The sequence below is a fragment of the Zalophus californianus genome, chromosome 9 (assembly GCF_009762305.2).
Source record: "Zalophus californianus isolate mZalCal1 chromosome 9, mZalCal1.pri.v2, whole genome shotgun sequence".
Taxonomy (NCBI): Eukaryota; Metazoa; Chordata; class Mammalia; order Carnivora; family Otariidae; genus Zalophus; species Zalophus californianus.
The window spans coordinates 114,792,003-114,813,430 of NC_045603.1; the positions used below are offsets into that span (position 1 = coordinate 114,792,003).

At 36.6% G+C, this 21,428-nt stretch overlaps 2 protein-coding genes across 2 annotated transcripts in view; both read right to left on the bottom strand.

Annotated features, from left to right (window-relative positions):
• The window catches only part of LOC113936877 (ankyrin repeat domain-containing protein 26-like), a 101,932-nt gene that overhangs the window by 20,780 nt on the left and 59,724 nt on the right, over nt 1–21,428 (bottom strand). The window contains 2 exon segments of the mRNA XM_035721905.1: nt 6,153–6,418; nt 6,421–6,802. Coding sequence (XP_035577798.1) covers nt 6,153–6,418; nt 6,421–6,802 — 648 coding nt within the window.
• LOC113921535 (ankyrin repeat domain-containing protein 26-like) lies at nt 6,688–18,334 on the bottom strand. Its single transcript, XM_035721914.1, has 7 exons — nt 18,274–18,334; nt 16,629–16,662; nt 16,143–16,276; nt 11,268–11,460; nt 9,442–9,625; nt 8,566–8,703; nt 6,688–7,077 (listed from the first exon to the last, which is right to left on the bottom strand). The coding sequence occupies exons 3-7, from the start codon at nt 16,186–16,188 to the stop codon at nt 6,949–6,951; spliced, it is 690 nt and encodes a 229-aa protein (XP_035577807.1). The 5' UTR covers nt 16,189–16,276; nt 16,629–16,662; nt 18,274–18,334; the 3' UTR covers nt 6,688–6,948.

The window sequence follows — 21,428 nt, forward strand, 5'->3', positions numbered from 1 at the left end:
TTATTGGGTACAGCCACAATCTCCTCTCCATACTCATTTATGGCTACAGCAGAGTTGAACTGCTACAACAGAGACCTATGGCCTACGAAGCCTAAAATATTTACAGGGAGTCCGCTTCTCTCTCTCTCTCTCTCTCTTCCTCTGCCCTTCCCCCACTGTCCCTTCTCTCTCTCAAATAAATAAAATCTTAAAATAAAATATTTACAATCCCCTTACAAAAAAGTTTGCTGACTTCTCCAGTTACTAAAATGTAACATTTTTAATGTTTTTAAATTATATTTTATCACCTAAACCTACAAATTTATATATTGGTCAAAGGGGGAAAGATAGGAAATTACCTTATGGTAAACATTTCCATTTTTGTATTCTAAGCACCACATCAATTATAATTTTAAATATTCCCATATGTGAATGACCATGGCTATTCCAGGGATTATAAAAGTTAACATGTTGCTTTCAGTGACAACTAGATATTTCATGGAATAGTATGAGAGGCATTATCTTCGTAGGAACCACAATGCCTGGGGTCTGAATCCCAACTCACTGGGTATTAGCTGTGTGACCTGGAACAAATTACTTAAAATTTCTGTGTCTCAGTTTCTTCTCTGTAAAATGAAGATAATAAAAGTATCTACCACACTGGGATGTGGGGAAGATGAATTTAGGAAATATACATGAACTACTTTTTTCTACTTTTATTTTTTAAAGATTCTATTTATTTGACAGAGAGAGAGAGAGAGAGAGAGACAGCGAGAGAGGGAACACTAGCAGGGAGAGTGGGAGAGGGAAAAGCAGGCTTCCCGCAGAGCAGAGAGCCCGATGCAGGACTTACTTGATCCCGGGACCCTGGGATCATGACCTGAGCCAAAGGCAGACACTTAACAACTGAGCCACCCAGGAGCCCCTGTACATAAACTATTTAGAAGGCTATGTGGCAGGGCGCCTGGGTGGCTCAGTTGGTTAAGCGACTGCCTTCGGCTCAGGTCATGATCCTGGAGTCCCGGGATCGAGTCCCACATCGGGCTCCCTACTCAGCAGGGAGGCTGCTTCTCCCTCTGACCCTCTTCCCTCTCGTGCCCTCTATCTCTCATTCTCTCTCAAATAAATAAACAAAATCTTAAAAAAAAAAAAAAAAGAAGGGTAAGTGGCACACACCAAATTCTGTCTGCAATTAGCATTATTATAGTTGCTGTATGTTATGTTCTAAAAATATTTGATATTTTAGGCAGATGGCAGGCCAATGAAAGTGGTCTCTTATACAAGTTATATTGAAATTGTTCTTCATGCCACTGAAAGGGGCAGCAAATGGGGAGCATGAGGCCCAGAATAAGAATACATCCTCAGTACTTCAAAAAACTTTTACCAATTCCACTAGCTAACAGTACTTTTTCCACTTATAATTTTTTTTTCTTTTCTAATTAGAGTTTTTTTATTATTATGTTAATCACCATATATTACATCATTTGTTTTGGTGTAGTGTTCCATGATTCATTGTTTGTTCATAACACCCAGTGCTCCATGCAGAATGTGCCCTCTTTAATACCCATCACCAGGCTAACCCATCCCCTTACCCTCCTCCCCTCTAGAACCCTCAGTTTGTTTTTCAGAGTCCATCATCTCTCCTGGTTCGGCTCCCCTTCTGACTTACTCCCCTTCATTCTTCCTCTCCTGCTATCTTCTTCTTTTTCTTTTTTCTTAAAATATGTTGCATTATTTGTTTCAGAAGTACAGATCTGTGATTCAACAGTCTGGCACAATTCACAGCGCTCACCGTAGCACATACCCTCCCCAATGTCTATCACCCAGCCACCCCATCCCTCCCACCCCCGACCACTCCACTTATAATTTTAACTTACTTCCTGAACTCTATACTACTCAGTGGACAATCTCATGGACTACAGTGCAAACAGTACCTCCTAGACTGAGTAATAAATATTTACAGGACCATCAGAGGCAAGGTAAAGCCACTGACATGGAAATAATGGACTCTTGCTAAATCAACATTCCCAAATCGTTTCACGTTTACATTATCTTAGCAACTGTTTGTGTTACACAACTTTAGCAAGTACTCTGATGAATACATTAAGGCTACGTGGTATGGCATATCAGAAAAAACTGTCCCCAGGGGCGCCTGGCTGGCTCAGTGGGAAGAACATGCGACTCTTGACCTTGGGGTCATAAGTTCAAGCCCCACAATGGGTGTAGTAATTACATAAATAAATAAATTCACAAACAAACTTTAAAAAAGGTAAAAAAAAAAAAAAAGAAAAAAGAAAAAAGAAAAGCTGTCCCCGGAGCTTTATAGTTGGTAAAGTAATCTCAGTACTGGCTGCAAAATGAAGAAAGGCAAATTTAGACTGTTTTTCCACAGTGAGGGGGAAAAAACAAGCATTTGATTGAACACTTCTCCTCTGTCAGATTAAATGCTCTCAATTTTACATTTAATTGCTTCAAATACATTTAGAATAAAAGCTTTATTATGTCAGTGTTTTCAATCAGAAATTACTGGCATGCTATAAAGTACTTAATTTTATCCTAAAAACTGTTAAGTTAAAATATTCTCAATTTATACAAGGATAGGTACCATGCATATCCCACACCTTCCCCCTTAGATAAACGTGGACGTAGAAAGACAAAATTCTCTCTCATGAAAAAAATAAAACCAACGTAAAATAAAGGACTAAACCGTTCTGCACAGACTAGATGAGACGAGTGTGAAGACAGTAAAGGCCGTGGGAATTAGAATAGTCAGAGAGAGCTCCATGGAGAATGAGAGACTAGGAGCCAGGTCTGAACAGTGTAGGACTAGGCAAGAGGAAGGGAAATTAAAAGGACAGAAAGGACACCACGAGGAAAAGGCTGAGAGAGGGTGAAATCAAACCAATCCACTCCGAGGATAAAATCTGACAGCAGGGAAATCAAAACAGATGCCCAGACAATAATTAAATGAACGTTCAGAGCAGCATTAATGGCCATAAAGTGGGAAACAACCCAAAGGTGCATGAAATGATGAATGAACAAGGGTTTTGGCCCACAATGGAGTACTGTTTGACAATAAAAAAAAAAAATGAAGCACTGATAGACGCTGTAACACAGATGAACCCTGAAAAGAGGAAGTGAAAGAAGCTAGTCACAAAGGACCACACACCATGTGACTCCCTGTAGATGAAATATTCAGAATAAGCAACTCGATAGAGGCGGGAAGTAGACTGGTGGTTGCCTGAGGCTGGGGGCTCAAGGGCGAAGGGTTTCTTTTCAGGGTGATGAAAATGTTCTACTTGATGGCAGTGATAGTTGCACAACTCTATGAATACAATCAGAAACATTGAACTATACATGTTAAATGGGCGAATTGTATGGTATGTGCATTATATCTCAATAAAGTATTTTTTTAAAGATTTTATTTATTTATTTGAGAGAGAGAATGAGAGAGAGAGCACATGAGAGGGGAAGGGTCAGAGGGAGAAGCAGACTCCCTGCTGAGCAGGGAGCCCGATGTGGGACTCATCCCGGGACTCCAGGATCATGACCTGAGCCAAAGGCAGTCGCTTAACCAACTGAGCCACGCAGGCGCCCTATCTCAATAAAGTTTTTAAAAAATCCACTAGGGGCGCCAGGGTGGATCGGTCAATAAGAGGTTGCCTTTGGCTCAGGTCATGCGGGCAGGGTCCTGGGATCAAGCCCCACATCAGGCTCCTTTCTCGGCGGGAAGCCTGCTTCTCCCTCTCCCACTCCCCCGATTGTGTTCCCTCTCTCCCTGTGTCTCTGTCAAATAAATAAAATCATAAAAAAAATCCAATGACAGGACCTAGATAATTTTCTTAATTCTTAATTTCTTAATTCTATCTTTTGGGTGTATATACTACATATGATCTCAATATTTCTATGCATTTACAATATATCTAAAAGGAAAAGAAAATGAAGGAAATGCCTAAGTTCAACTGGTTTGTAAAATGACTTTTCTGTACAAGTTATCCTAAAATCAGTACAGATTCTATATCCATTCACAAAAGTGAACGTGAGAAATAAGACTATTTTCTGAAACATTCCATTAAACATTATCTTCTGATTTTATATGGCTCACTCATCATGGTAACAGAGATACCATTAAAAAACATTGCAACTGAGTGGCTCAGTTGGTTAAGCATCCAACTCATGATTTCAGCTCAGGATCATGGAATCGAGCTGGCGTGGGGCCCTGTGCTGGGCAGGGAGTCTGCTCGAGATTCTCTCCCTCTCCCTCTGCCTCTGCCTCTGCCTCTCACCGCACTCACGCGTGTGCATGCGCACATGCTCTCGCTCTCTCTCAAATAATACATAAATCTTTAAAAAAATTGTTTAGTAGGAAAAAAAAGTCCCTCAATTTCTGGGAGGAATGATGCACAAGTCTCAACTTTCCTAAGGGTAAATACTGTAAGAAAAAAAATGTATAACACAAATAGAAGAATGAAAGTCAAAGTTTAAGAAATAAGTGCATTGTGAAGATACTAAAATTGCACTAAATTATAATGAAAATACAAAAGAAAGTGGTCCATGGAAATTAGCATCCTAAAACACTTTATATTAACCTGCTACAGATTAACTGTTGACACATGCTACATTCAAAACATACCTGACGTCTGATTTCACCTAATTTCTTCCTCAAATCCTGTGTCTCATCTTCTAAATTAATACGGCAATGTGATGTAACCTCCAGTGAAGCCTCTGACATAGGACTGTTTTTTTAGGGCATCAGCCAGTTCTAGCTGAAGGTGTCTCACAGCTATCTAATAAGACGTTTCTGTTACTGATTTTATAAATTATCTTACTATTAAGTTATGTTAATAATACATAACTCAAACATATGTACTTTGAAAAATATCACCACATACAGGTGTGATCCTCCTGCCTAGTCAGTATTAGTTTACTTAGATAATTAATTCAGCCTCACTATCCATTCCTTGTTGATGAATCTGCAAAGCTTCCCAGCCTACTGAAGTCTCAAAAAGAAGTGCGTATATAGGTGAGCCTAGCAGTGGTAAATTCGACATTATGAAATGTTTTCCGTCTTTTTCATTAGAGGCTTAAATTAATGTCAAAGTTCCTCACATATTCCATCCTCTGCTCAAATCCTTCCAAGAGATTACTATCTCAGAACAAAAGTGAAGTCATTCTAATGGGCTTCGAGGCCCTAGATAACCTGGCTTTCACCTCCCTCCCTGACCTCTATTCCTGCTACACAAGAATCCTGCCGCCCCCCATTAATCTGAAAATGGAGATCCAATGCCAAATTAATATATTCAGATACAATTCTCTTTGTATTGGACAAGCTTATGCCCAAATGATAGTAATTGAGCTTTGAAAGAAGCAAATTATTTGTAAAATTGCCTTAAAAAATTATAAATAGCAGTGGGAAGATTAAATCAGTTTTGCTAAAGCTCACCACAGTTGTTCCAAATTATGATTTAATGAAAAGTGTCTGCAAAGAGTTAAAAGGTCATAAGATACATAATTTCAGACTAAAAATTCAAATTTATATAAATAAAAATAAAATTTTTCCAACCTAAGATGTATAAAAAGCTACCAAAGGAAAAGTACTGACATACAGCATCTACACTGAATTCAGTTCATGTGGGAAATCTGGAGTACACTGTCAAGTTCATCCACTTAATTGAATCTCAATTTCAAAATGTTCATTTCAGGTATGAACATTTCCATTTATCTATTCATCATGGTATTAAAATGTGGTGACAAAGATTAAAGATATTATTTTAGCAGTATAAGACTAAATTATTAATATCAGCCTATCTATTAACAATTTATAACTTAACCTCTTAAACTTTCATAGACGACACAATTTTATTCAAATTAAAGCACCTTTCAAGTCTTAATTTTTATTTGCTGGATACAAGTTATGCTGAATTATAGTCTATATATTTTTTATATTCAACTAGATTCAAAATTCAGCCATAATCATTCAGGTCATGATCTCGGGGTCATGAGGTGGAGTTCTCTGACGTGGAGCCCTCTTGGGATTCTCTCTCCCTCTCCCTCTGCCCCACTCCCATTCATGTGCAGGTGCACTCTTTCTCTCTAAAAATAATAATAATCAAATATTACTTTGAATTTTCTCTTAGAAAGCTTAAAAAATATTTATCTTTCTGGATATTTACTTCTCTTTCTACTTTCTCCTTTTCATACTGATACATTCTTTCTTTTAAAAGATTACATTCATTGATTAACTCTTTTTTTCTTTCTTCCAGAGAAAGATCTTGTTTTTCACTTTCAGCTTGAAGTTTTTTTATGATATCCTGAAACTGGTCTTGGATATTAATTACGACATTTTCTTTACTGGCAGCTTTGTTGTGAGCATCATCTAGTTGCTGTTGAAGCAACACATTTTCACTTTGTAGTTGAGATAATCTCTCCTCTAAGAACCTTGTTCATTTTGATACATGTGTTCCATTTCCTTCTTCTGACACTGTGTTTGACTTAGGTCTCTTTGTACACATTCTAAAACCAAAGTCTTTTCCCTGAGAGCATCTCTTGTGTGATGGAGCTCAATTTCTAGAGTATTGAATTTACTTTCAGCTTTAGAAAGGTTTTGAGAAAGAAGCTCATTGTTTTCTTTTAGGTTAGACACATCAAACTTCAGTTTGTCCTGCAGACGAAACCATTCATCTTCTGCTCTCTGGAAAGCAAGTTCTAGGTCTCTTTTTGATGCCTGACTTTGATCATAATCCTCTATAGCAGTAGCAAGTCTAGCTCGGTAAGATTCAACTTTTCTGTCCAGTCTGTCTTTGTTTTGCTTTTCATTCTCCAGTTTGACTTTAGCATTGTATTCTCAGTGGTCAGAGCATTAATCTGTCCACTATATTCTAATATTGTTTTTGTTAATGTTTCCACCTTCAGTTTTATGATCTCTTGAAGACTGACATTCTTTTCTTTTATAATTTCAATGCCTTCACATTATTTCTTTTCCATGTCCTGGTTCTTATTGTTTATTATGTCTCGATCCAGTCTTAGCATGGCAATTTCATCCTGCCACATGTGGGTTTTAGGCAACAGATCTTCTTCTTTTTCATGACTATTAGAAATCTAAGTAAAACAAAAGAGACTTTTAGCTGGAATTCAATAAAATGACATCATCATGATTTTCTCTGAAATAAAGAATAACCTATGTTTATACAATGAATAGGTTGCAGTTGGTGGATATCCCAACTGGAAAAAAATAAAGTTGGGTCCAAACCTCAAACTTTAGACCAGCATAAATTCCCACAGGTTCAAAAATTTAATTGAAGACAGTGAATGCATGAAAGGAAAAAAGAAACCAAGACAAAATTTTTAAGAATCTCAGAATTGGAAAGGTCTTTCTCTGATTTACAACAAACCCAGAAAGCCTGAAATAAAAGATTAATAAATCTGATTACACTAAAAACTGAATTTACAGTCTGATATCTAACACAGCTCCCCCACAATAAAATCCCTAGCTCTGCATTTATTTTGACAGATTAAATTTCCTAAAATTCTTTTTTCCTGACAATATTCCATAGAAATTCTACTTTTCTAACGTTTCTATAGTCAGTTATAAGAATTACACCTACTGATAACTGACAAATCTAAGCACTATACTATAAACACTTCTACATACATCAGTGAACTTTTTGGTGATCACAATTCTAGAATGGAGAGGTTAAAAACATTAAGTGAGCTGCAGGACTTTCCCCGGGTCTTCTTACTTCACTACTAGTGCTCTTACACCAAACCGCAGCTCTTCTCTAGTGTAAATCATAAATACAAAAGAAGCCTTATGTTTCAAAATACTGATGGTAAATAAGGTAAAATTTATACAGCTCTTAGAAAAATCATGAGATTATTTGCTGCTGCAATAAATTTTATTTCCTCTTCATGATGTTTAAAATGTTTAAAATAGGGGAAAATACACTGAGCTATTTTAGTAGGAATACAACACTCATCAATACGTTATCATTAGCATAGGATTGTTTCAAAAGCGCTTTGGATACTACTTGGAGCAAATGGCTACTTTTCTCAAAAGTAGAGACTAAATCCAAAATAAAGTCTCTGAACAGGCTACATTCTTCCTCCTGTTCATCACTGGCAGTGTTAAGCTAACTTCTCTTCCAATACAGAGGTGATGAAGTAACTGCCAAAAATTGAAACATATGTTGTTAGTAGCAATAGTCTTGAGCATACGGAAAGCTCATCAATTCTTATGGAAAATAATAAAAGCCTCTCCTTTGGGTGAGGACATTATGAACGTCACTATTTGACTCTTGCAGACAAACGCATTTAAATTAAGGTTATTACTTTATCCACTGGACCAAAAATGTCACCACCCCCTAGGCCCCCCCAAATACACACACACACACACACACACACACACACACACACACACACACACACAGACATATATGCTTTAAAAATCCTCTATGCTTTCCACGATCTACGGTGTTGGTTTTTAAAATATATATATGCATACATGGAGAAAAAATGATTTTAGAAAATAAAATGTATATATACACAAATACATATACACATGTACTTAACAATAACTAAAGAAAATACCCCAGAATTCATTCTGTTATTAGCCACTTCCATCTCCGTTTGTTTGCAAAGGTGATTCTTTAGAATTCCATCTTGTAATACTCTGGCATCCTGTTCTCGAGAAAATTGTAACTTAGCGTCATTTCGCTCTTCTACAACCTAGAGACATGTTTTCATTAGGATTTTGGATCACACCATTAAAAAAAAGTCAAAAGCTTAAGAGAACTTGAAAAAAATGTTCAAAAGTAGTAGCCTTTTTAAATACAAGGATTTTTATCCTGAATAATTCAAATTTTAATTTAAATGACAGCTAAATTTGTCATAAAGTAAAAGTACAAGGAGATATAGAATGTGAAATAAAATTTCTTTACAAAACATTTAACTAGTTCCATCATAGTCTCAAGGCGATTTGCCCTGTATTTTAACATAAAAAATCCAAAACTGGGGTGCCTGGGTGGCTCAGTTGGTTAAATATCCTACCCTTGCTTTTGGCTCAGGTCATGGTCTCAGGGTTGTAAGATCCAACCCCGAGTCGGGCTCTTCATTCAGCGCACAGTCTGCTTGAGCTTCTTATTCTTTTCCCTCCCTCTCCCTCCCCCTTTACTCCTTCCCTTGCTCATGCTCTCTCTCTAAAAATAAATAAAATCTTAAAAAAAAAAGCCAACATTCACATTTATCTCAATTTACCTTCTATCCCTTCATTCAGGAAATATATAGAGAGCATATAGGAGAAGCCAAGAATCCCAGTGAGTTAATAACTTTAGCTAAAAATATTATAGTTCCTATTTGGATAAAATTAAAGTGTTTATCTATTTTATACCTAAATAATATACATTTAATCAAGGGGATATTATAAATAATATTGATCGAAATAGGCAATTTTTATCAAAGATTTACCTGATCCAAATTATTTCCTACAGTCCTCAATTCCACATCTAGTGTTCCAAGAGAAAGTTCAAGTTGTTGTTTCAGTTCGACTTCTTTATTATACTGCTCTTCTTTTACTCTGAATTGCTCCCTCATTTTTTCATATAATATATCACCATTTCTTCTTTTTTCTTTTTCACGTTTTAAGGTAAATCTGCAAATAAATGTGCTTATTTTAAAATGTTTTGTAAGCGATAAAAAGTTCATTTTATGATCTGGTTCCACATACACTAGTTTATTACCCAAATGAAATTTCTGTGTTCTCAATTTTTTCCTTTCTCGGGCTCATGTTTAATTTCTCACTTCAATCTCTTCCAAAAGATATATATAGTTGAAAAGAAGCAATGAGAAAGCATTATGCAGCTTAGTAATAAGTTTTAGTACTAACTCTGGTAGATATTGTAGAGAAAGGAATTTTGAAATTATTCAAGAAAGTGAGAATTAAAAATTGTCATTTTTCACATATAGTCATAATTACTCCTCCTCCATTAGAACAGATAATTGAGTTACTAATTAAAAAGAGAAGTTGCTCTTTATAAAAAAGTTTATGAATTCACTAGAAGTACATTTCTATTTCACAAAACATCACAGGTACCTCCAAAAATAATTTGCAGTATAAGACAGCATCTGCAGATGACATTTACACAACATACACCTGCAGATTACTGTGATCCAGGACTAGGCTGGGGAGTCGAATATCTGTTGCCCTATACATTTTATGTTTCTTCTGCAATACTCTCAATTTACCTTGTTGATTATTATTCATTTTTTTTAAGATTTTATTTATTTATTTGACAGAGAGAGAGAGCACAAGCAGAGGGAGCAGCAGGCAGAGGGAGAAGTAGGCTCCCTGCCGAGCAGAGATCTGGAGATGGGGCTCGATCCCAGGACCCTCGAATCATGACCTGAGCCGAAGGCAGACCCTTAACGAACAGAGCCACCCAGGTGCCCCTATTATCCATTTTATAAATCATTTGAAAACTCCTTTTAGAACAACACAGGATCCACATTACGTAAACAATAAAGAGTCGTATGTGCTTATAGCAGAGACTTTTGGATTAATTTTATAAGAGAGATATTGAAAAAACTGAGCAGTAATCATTTTCCATTTTACTTTTTAATGGCTGCATATGTTTAAAACTGAATAAATTTTAAAAAGTTTTCCTGTCTTGAGAAAAATGGCCATTTCATACTCTGTTGATGGGCACAGAAATTAACATAAACTTCCCTGAGAACAGTTTAAAAATAGGATCAAAGACCTTCTTTAAAAATTTTTATACTTTAAGCAAACAATACTATATTGAATAATTTATTCCAAGTAAGTAACTAGAATTGTAGAAACAGATTTATATAAAAGATATTCCTTCCAGCATTAATTAAAGTATAGAAAAATGGAAAATAACCAAACTTCAATTTGTTAAATAAGGAGGATTCCATATGGTGGACTTCTATATGGTCATTAAAATTATGATATGGAATATACATTATCAGTAGAAGTATTCACTGTCAAGAACTTGCTGAATTATTTTGAAGAATCTCATACTTCACACTACTAAAGAAGTTGTCTTCCCTAGAAAAATTCCAGAAGGTAAGGTAGCAATTATAACACTTCTCCTACACATCTGTATTACAAAAGTAAGTAGTTCAAGGGGCACCTGGCTGGCTCACTTGGTAGAGCATGCAACTCTTGACCTCGTAGCTGTGAGTTCAAGCCCCACACTGGGTGTGGAGCCTATTAAAAAAAAAAAAAAAAAGGTAAATAGTTCAAATATTTCCTTAAAACCAAGATGTCATACCTCAAACGGCCAAGTTCTTGTTCCCATTTCACTTTTTGATGCTCCAACTGCGATTTCAATTCTTTTGTTTCTGATAGCTCCTTTTGTAGTCCATTAACCTTATTTTCCATTTTTTTATTTTTTCTTTTAAGTTGTTCTACTAATCTTTTATACGAAAGAATCACATCCTGGATTTTTAGTAAACTAGCAGAATCTACATCAGAGAAAAAAATAAGAACAAATAAAACATATAGGGCGCCTAGGTGGCTCAGCTGGTTAAGCATCCAACTCTTGGTTTCGGCACCGGTCGTAATCTCAGAGTCCTGGGATCGAGCCCCGCATCGGGCTCCACACTCAGCACGGGGTCTGCTTGAGATTCTTTCCTCCCTTCCCCTCTGTTCTTCTCTCCCACCCCCCGCTCATACTCTCTCTCTCTCTCTCTCAAATAAATTAAATCTTTAAAAAAAAGGAAATAAAATATATGAGTATTTTTTGCATATAAAGGACTATGTGTTTTCCCATTCACTCACTCATACATTAAACAAATATATATTGAATGACTTCAATATAAAAGATATTTTAGAGGTGCCTGGGTGGCTCAGTCAGTTAAGTGTCTGCCTTCAGCTCAAGTCATGATCTCAGGGTCCTGGGATCAAGCCCCGTGTCAGACTCCCTGCTTACTGGGGAGTCTACTTCTTCCTCTGCCCTGCCCCTTCCCCCGCTCGTGCCCTCTCACTCTCCTTCTCTCAAATAAATGAATACAATCTTTAAAAAAGGAAAGAAAAAATGACCAAAACCTTTCTAAATAATGAAAACTATCATCCCACAGATCCAGAAGGATCTGGCTAGGAGAGAAGAAATGGAAGTAAGCTATTATACTTTTCTCAAACTACTACGATGTGGTATAACATTACTCAAAGGTGGACTGTGATGCTTAAGTCATATACTTTAAACCCTAATCACTAAAATAGCACAACTAAAGAGTTATAGCTAGAGTAAGCAAAATACACACATACGCATACTCACATAAATAAAACTAAATCATAAAAATTACTTGATTAATCTAAAAGAAAGCAGAAAAAGGAGAGAATAGGAGCAAAAAGCAGAAAGGACAGATGGAAGTCAAACGATATGATGACAGATTCAAATCTACCACATCAATAATCACATTAAATGAAAATGGTCCAAAAGCCTCAAGGAAAAGGCAGACTGTCAAAATGGATGAAAAAGGTAGACCCAACTATATGCCACCCATTAAAAAAATACACCTGAAGTGTAAAGACACAAATTTTTTAAAAGGCCAGAAATATGACAGACCACACTAACAGCTTGACAAAAGAAGGCTGAGCCTGAGTGGCTATATTAATACCAGACAAAATAGATTTCATGGCAAAACACATTAGCAGCAATAAATAAGGTCATTTTATAATGATAGAAGGGTCAATTAAAAGAAGCATAACAAACCTAAATGTTTATGCATCTATTAATAGGTTCAAAATACATAAAGCAAAAATCGATAGCATTACAGAGAAACAGGCAAATTCACAATTATAGTCTGAGATTTCAATAGGCAGAAAATCAGCAAGGATATAGTAGACTGGAACACCACCATGCTTCTCAGCTATCCATGGAACACTTACCAAAGGAGACTATATTTTGGGTCATAAAATAAATTGTAATAAAAGGAGCAAGTCAAAAGGACAGAAGTCATGAAAGTGTGCTCTGTGACCACAAACTAATTAACACACATCTAAATAACCCCTAGGTCAGGGCACCTGGGTGGCTCAATTGATTAAGCATCTGCCTTCAGCTCAGGTCATGATCTCAGGGTCCTGGGATCAAGCCCCACATGTGGCTCCCTGCTCAGAGGGGAGGCTGCTTCCCCTCCAGCTCATGCTCTCTCTCTCTCACACACATAAATAAGATCTTTAAATAACCCCTGGGTCAAAGAAGTAATGACAAAAGAAATTAGAAAGTATTCTGAATTGAATACACACATTAGAATTTCTGAAATCCTGCTATAGTAGCACTCATATGAACATTTACAGCACTGAATGTATATATGAAAAAAGAAGAAAAGTCTCAAATTGATGACCTTTGCCTCCACCTTAAGAAATCAGTAAAACAGTAGTTAAAGTGTGATAACCTTTGGTTATGTAGAAAATCTGACAGAATTTTTTAAAAAGCTACTAGAACTAATAAATGAACTCATCAAGTTTGGAGGATACAGAATCATTATACAAAAATCATCTGTATTTCTACATATTAGCAATAGACAAAAATTAAAATTTAAGAATTAAAAATTAATTTTAATTATTAATTAAAAAATTGAAACTGTATTGAAAAATAAAAAATAACCACAGGTAATAACATAAAAGATAGAAAGACTTATACACTAAAAACTACAAAAGATTACCAAGAAAATTAAAGAAGACTTATATAAATGGAGAGATATACCCTGTTTGGGGTTGAAAAGTTCAATATTGTTAAGATTAATCTGTAGATTCAACATAATCCAAACCTGATCTCCAGAAGACCACCAGAGTCGTTTTTTTGTTTTTTTTTTTTTTGAGAAAATGACAAACTGATTCTAAAATTCATGTGGAAAAAATAAATAAATAAATACAATTCATGTTCTGGAAACACAAAGGATCTAGAATAGAATACCAAAGAACCCTGAAAAAGAACAAAACTGGAGGACTAACACTAACCACCTGAATTCAAAAATCATCATACACTGGTAGTAATTAAAACAGCATGATATTGACATAAAGAAGGCCCAAGAGATCAATGGGACAGTCCATAAATAAGCCCACACACATATGGTCAAGTGGTCCTGACAAAGGCACAATGGCAGGAAGTGGAGAAAACATAGCCTTTTCAACAAATGGTGCTGGAAAAACTGGATATTCATATGCAAAAAGAATGAACCTGGATCCATACTATGCATCATAAATAAAAAAAAGAATAGAGAATGGGGGCGCCTGGGTGTCTCAGTTGGCTGAGTGTCTGCCTTGGCTCAGGTCATGCTCCCAGGGTCCTGGGATCGAGCCCCATGTCCAGCTCTCTGCTCAGCGGGGACCCTGCTTTTCTTTCTCCCTCAGGCTGCCATTCCCCCTGCTCATGTTCTCTGTCAAATAAATAAATAAAATATTAAAAAAGAATACAAAATGATGACACGGATCACATGGATCACAGATCTACATGTAAGACCTAAAACTATAAAACTTTGTTTTTAAACTACGAAACTTCTAAAAGAAAGCATGAGAGAAAACCTCTGACTTTGTGCTAGGCAAAGATTTCTTAGATAGGAACACCGAAAGCAAAAATCCATAGAACAAATGGATAAACCGGATTTCATCAAAAAGAAAAACTGCTCTTCAAAAGACACTGTGGAAAGAATGAAAAGTCACAGATTGGGAGAAAATAGAGGTGGGGGCGCCTGGGTGGCTCGGTCATTAAATGTCTGCATTCAGCTCAGGTCATTATCCCGGGGTCCTGGGATCGAGCCCCGCATCGGGCTTCCTGCTCAGTGGAGAGTCTGCTTCTCCCTCTCCCACTCCCCCTGCTTGTGTTCCCTCTCTAGCTGTCTCTCTCTCTGTCAAATTAATAAATAAAATCTTTAAAAAATATATAGGTGATAAAGGAACTATATCTAGAATATACAAAGAATTCTCAAAACTCAACAAATAAGAAAACAACCTAATTTTTAAAATGACAAAGGATTTGGATAGTTCAAAGCAGATATACAGATGGCAAATAAGCACATGAAAATATGCTCAACATTACCAGTTATTAGGGAAATGTATATTAAAACCATAATGATATATATATTACATACCCATCAGAATGGCTGAGATTTAAAAAACTGACAATACTAAGTGTTCATGAATATACAGGGAGAAATTAGAACTCTCATACACTGCTGGTGGGAATGGAAAATGGTACAACTACTTTAGAAAACAATTTGGCAGTTTCATGATAAGGGAATATAAAGAGACATGAGACTTACGGGTGATAGATATGTCAACTGCCTGAATTACGGTTATGTTTTCATAGGCATATACATATGTCAAAACTATCAAAGTATACACTTCCTATATGTGCAGTTTACCTAACTAAAGCTGTTGGGGGAAAAAAAAGCTCTATTATAGGAAAAAACATCGAAAACAGTGGCTGAGACACAGATGGAAAGAAGGATCTGAAACAGGGGTGCCTGGGTGGCTCAGTTGTTAAGCGTCTGCCTTCGGCTCAGGTCATGATCCCAGAGTCCTGGGATCGAGGCCCGCATCCGGCTCCCTGCTCCGCGGGGAGCCTGCTTCTCCCTCTCCCACTCCCCCTGCTTGTGTTTCCTCTCTCGCTGTGTCTCTCCCTGTCAAATAAATAAAATCTTTTAAAAAAATTAAAAAAAAAAAAGAAGGATATGAAACAATACAAGATGAAGCTAGAATACTGCGGTCTTTCACCTTAGAGCAATGAGAAGTAATAGCTAAGCTTTAAGCAAGGGGGTAATGTGATGAAACATGAATTTTTAAAAATTATGATAACTACGGTTGCAGTGGAGACCAAGATTCTGGGAGGTGGAATGACAGGGAAAACAGTCCTGAGGTTATTTCAGTATTCTAGGAGAAAAATAATGGTAACCCGACCTTGGGTGAAGGCACAGAAGAGAAGCGGAGTTAACAACACATCAGGTGTGCCATTCCCATGACAAAACATAGAGTGGAAATTATAGCCCTTTGGCTGAGAGTATTCAACAGTTCTCTGTTTTCATATAAAACGTATTTCTGAGATGAGTACCGCATGAGTGTTGTGTGGTACAGCACTATACAAGACGTGCACTTATTACTACGGTGATATGCATACAAAGGCTTTATATTGATACAATGGTCCTACCTTTACAATCCTTGCCAACTTGTGCAGGTAGCGACACGCAACTCATATAATTAGAGCAAGGCAACCTGGAATCCTCTGAAGTTGTTCCAGATTGTTAAGTCAAGGTCATCCATAAAATTCATTTGCTTTTTGACCTACAAATAAAATATATTATTTCAAAATGTCCCCCAAATATTCATAAAATATACCAAGTGTAGAGAGATGATCAATACCCATCTTTTTATAGGAGCAAAAACATAGGTACTTTTTAAAAGAACTGATTTTTATCAAAACGACCTTTATCAATAATTAGTATTTCTGAATAACTTTTTCACAATAAATGTCTATACAACAAAGGAAGATTTTCTATTTTTTCACTATACCTTTCCTAAAGTAATTTCTTACCATAGAATAACATTTCTAATAAGTATTATTTATCAAAGTAATATAAGAAAGTGAAAATTAAAAAATTCATAAATGAAATAAAATTATATATATATTTTTTACCTCTTTCTTTTCATGAGATCTTTTCTTTGCAGGTCTAAGAAAAAAAAAACAATTCCTTTCAGGCAAGTATTAAATACTTAAAATACAAAGAATATCTAAATCATAGCTAAACAATATTATTAATACTAATAACAAAGGATTAAATTTAGATAAAATCCACAAAAAGCAAAGGAAAATCATAATGTTACTTGCATTATTTGATACGAAGAAATACACCACATTTTTTGTTGTTATTTTCAATAAAAACAAGCTTTTATTGGCTCTAAAAACTATCTGGAAAGTGCAAGTTGAGTTCTTATATGAAAGAAACCCTTTTCTAATAATCATGATAGTAGTGTTTTGAGGATTTACTGTGCAACTACTATGCCTCATTATGAACGCTGTACACATCTTAAAAGTATTTTAAGCCTCACACCAATCTTATAAACATAGATACTCATATTAGGTATTTTACAAAGGAAGAAAATGAGGCACAGAAATAAGTAACTTATCCAGGATTATGTGCCTTCAAAAACATGTGTTTTACAATATGTGGTGAAAGTAATAGTTAAGTCTTTCTAATATGATAGCAAATGAATCTACTATTATTCCATTTCTAGCTATAATTATACTCTGAATCTTACACATATTTTTTAAAATAAAAAGTCTTCATACCTAGGCAATATTGAAAATCCACTTTCAATAAACTAAAGATCGGCTTCTTCTAAAGAAGTTCATCAATGGCATTCATTTATTCATTCAACTGTTTATTCACAAATACATACTTATGAGCACACAGTATGTGTCAATGACACTCTTGGTACAGGGACCATGGCTTTTATGATTTAGAAATTTTATAATCTAAAAGTAATAATCTATGATAGATTAATAGTTTATTTTTCAACTATAAATAAAGTCTTTCCCCTTCCCCAGAATCTAAACAAATATTAACTTAATGCAACCAGATACTTCAAAGTCCCTAACAAAACCATAGCTATTCATGATACTGTCAAAGGCACTGAATATCTAAAATCATCAAGGAATGATCAGTACCACTCAGAATGGCCTAAGAGTTTGTATATTTACTATTATCTATATGTTTTTAAGTCTATGAATGATAGTATCTGCACATTCAATTATATGAGAATACTCCACTGTGGAACCCATTCTGAATAAACAACTTCTTGCCACGGGCACCAGGGTGGCTCAGTCGTTAAGCATCTGCCTTCGGCTCAGGGCATGGTCCCAGGGTCCTGGGATCAAGCCCCACATCGGGCTCCCTGTTCAGCGAGAGTCTGCTTTTCCCTCTCCCACTCTCCCTGCTTGTGTTTCCTCTCTCGCTATGTCTCTGTCCAAAAAATAAAATCTTAAAACAAACAAACAAAAAAACCACCTCTTGCCACAAAACTACATGAATAGGAGTACTAAGGACAATTACTGTAATCTTTAAAAGATAATGTAATACAGGGGCGCCTGGGTGGCTCAGTCATTAAGCATCTGCCTTCGGCTCAGGTCATGGTCCCGGGGTCCTGGGATCGAGTCCCACATCAGGCTCCCTGCTCGACAGGGAGCCTGCTTCTCCCTCTCCCTCTGCCTGCCGCTCCCCCTGCTTGTGCATTCTCTCTCTCTGTGTCAAGCAAATACAAAAATCTTAAAATAGGGGCACCTGGGTTGCTCAGTCGTTAGGCGTCTGCCTTCGGCTCACGTCATGATCCCGGGATCCTGGGATCCCGTCCCACATCGGGCTCCCTGCTGGGCAGGGAGCCTGCTTCTCCCTCCGCCTGCCGCTCACCCGGCTTGTACTCTCTCTCTCTGTCAAATAAAAAATAAAAAATCTTAAAAAAAAAAAAAAAGATAATGTAATACAATCAATAAGCTTTCTAATATTTGGAAATGCAAACAAAATTAAACAACCATGTCTATCTCTATTGGATCATTTCCAGCAGCATACAAATGTACTCTAAAAGCTCCCAACTTAAAATAAAAAAAGAAAGACAATTCCCTTGAATTCCACATTCTTTTTCAGTTATCACCCATTTCTCTATTACCTTTCCCCATAAAAATTCTCTAAGGAGTTGTTTCGACTTATCCATTACAGTCCAGCTTCCATGGTGACTACTGAAACTGCTCCTTGTCAGAGTCCCTTGTCCTTAATCTTAACCTTTCAAGCCGTGTGTCTGATATACTTGACTATTTCCTGCCTGAGCCTGTACCTACACTACAGCGTTTTATTTCCAGAAAAAGTAATCACTGCTAAACTTCCTTCAGAGGGAAATGAAGAATTTATAGCTTTTACCTTCCTTCATCCTGATCCATTTCACCTGAAGTGCTCTTATCATTCACTTGTAGTGGACACGAAGTTAGGGAATCGGCCTTCTCAAGCCCTGGCGTAATCACAGATACTTTTGATGTCCATTTTTCATTTTCATCTTTCCTTACTTCCTTCATATGCAAACCAGGATCACTACTTTTAAAAATCCAGTTAAAATATCCATTAAAAAACCAATGTTTTCTAATAATTTTACGGGTAAAGAATAAAAACAATTTTTTTGTAAAATTCTGTTAGCCATCTCAATTGGCATTTATTAATTCACAGAACAGTTATGAAATCCAACCATATACAAGGAAATACACATCCCTTGCTTCAAAGACAGATACATATACAACTACAATACAGTGTCATTTGTGGGGACAAAACTGCTATGGATCTCTTTGTAGGAGCTGTGGAATCAAGGACCATACAGCAAGGGACCTCGGAAAAGTCGTGCCTACCCATGCATCAGGTGACGGGCACACTCACTACATTCCCAGCTGTGGACCCAGCAATAGCCCATAAACCGGTTCCAGCCCCTTCCTCTCAGCCACATCTGGGAGCCCCTGGAAAACACGGTCTTAGATAATCACCCATGGATGAGAGAGACTTTTTGGAACACCAGATTTCCTGCAGAAAAGTTCCAGCACACCACCCGAGCAAAAAAACATCAGGTTTGGACACACTGGAAAGGTAGTCATCAAAGGCTACTTCAAATGCAAAGACAGCAATGCAAAACTTCAAAGAATATAAAAAGTCAAGGATATAGGACACCAAATCTTCCAGTATTTGATCTCAAACACATGGAGATCTGTAATTTATCCAAAAAAGAATTCAAAATAGCAGTTTGAAGGAAACTTAGTGAGCTACAAGAAAACACAAAAAGCCAATTCAGGGGTGCCTGGGTGGCTCAGTCAGGTGAGCGTCTGACTCTTGGTTTTGTCTCAGGTCATGATCTCAGGGTCATGAGATCCAGCTGTGCATCCTGCTTGCACTCAGTGCAGAGTCTTCTTGTCCCTCTCCCTCTGCTATTTCCCCCACTCAAACACACGCTCTCTCTAAAATAAATAAATAAAATCTTCACCAAAAAAAAAAAAAAAGCCAATTCAATAAAATGCGAAAAACACTGTATGAATAAAATGAGAAGTTTAATAAAGCGTTGGAAGGGAATCTCGGTGGCTCAGTCAGTTAAGTGTCTGACTCTTGATTTCCGCTCAGGTCATGATCTCAGGGTCGTGGGGTCGAGCCCCGGGTCGGCTTGAGAGTCTCTCACCCTCTCTCTGTCCCTCCCCCGACCTGCTCTTTTCTCTCTCTCCCTGAAATAAATACGTAAAATCTTTTCTTTAGAAAAGTGCTGGAAATAGTAAAAAAGAATTAAACAAAAATTCTGGAGCTGAATAATATAGTGAATGAAATGCAAAAAAGCAATAGAAATCACTGACAGGAAAATGGATCAAAAAAAATCTGAGAATTTAAAATTTTCAAATTTTAAAACTTTCAAATTATCCAATCAAGGAGGTGAAAGATATGTGCACTAAAAACTACAAGACTTTGATAAAAGAGAGAGCAGAGACACAAATAGGAAGATACCTCGTTGTTTATGGATTGGAAAAATTAATATTGAACATCCACATTATTCAAAGCCATCTACAGATTCAGTGCAATCTCTGTCAAAATTCCAGTGACATTTTGCACAGAAATAGGAAAAACAATCCTTAAATTTGTATGGAACAAAAAGGACCCCAAACAGCCAAAGCAGCCCTGAGAGAGAACAACAAAGGTGGAAGCATCACACTTCCTGTTTTCAAACTGTTACAAAGCTGTAGTCACCAAAACAGTATATGGAACCTGCATAAAAACAAACACAAAGACCAATGAAACAGAATCAAGAACCCAAAAATAAACCCATGCATATAAAGAACACTCAAAGAAGAAAAGATAATCTCTTCAATAAATGACGCGGAGAAAACTGCATATTCACATACAAAAGAATGAAACTGGACCCCTAACTTGCATCACTCACAAAAATTAACCCAAACTGGATCAAAGACTCAAATGTACAACCTTGAGCCATAAAACTCCTACAAGAAAACAGGGAAAACACTCCCTGACGTTGATCTTGGCAATGATTTTGGATATGACATCCAAAGTACAAGCAATCAAAGCAAAAACAATGGAACAACGTTTCTCCACAGCAAAAGAAACAAGCAACACTCTAGTTCCATTTACGTCAAGTATAGGGGAAGGAAGGGAAAAATAAGATAAAAACAGAGAGGGTGGCAAACCATAAGAGACTCTTAACTATAGGAAACAAACTGAGGGCTGCTGGAGGGGAGGTGCGTGGGAAGATGGTGTAACTGGGTGATGGGCATTAGGGAGGGCACTTGTGATGAGCATTGGGTATTACATGCGAGGGATGAGTCACTAAAGTCCAGCCCTGAAACTAATAATACAATATATGTTAACTAACTTGAACTTAAGTAAAATCTAAAAAAAAAAAAAGAAACAAG

Bases quoted from the DNA above. Each gene is read 5' to 3' on its own strand.
- LOC113921535 (XM_035721914.1), bottom strand. From the start codon at position 16,188: ATGAGTTGCGTGTCGCTACCTGCACAAGTTGGCAAGGATTGTAAAG. The intron at 11,461-16,142 runs GTAGGACCATTG...TCTCTGATGTAG, and splicing joins AGTTGGCAAGGATTGTAAAG to ATTCTGCTAGTTTACTAAAA. The intron at 8,704-9,441 runs GTAAATCTTTGA...ACATGTCTCTAG, and splicing joins TAGGAAATAATTTGGATCAG to GTTGTAGAAGAGCGAAATGA.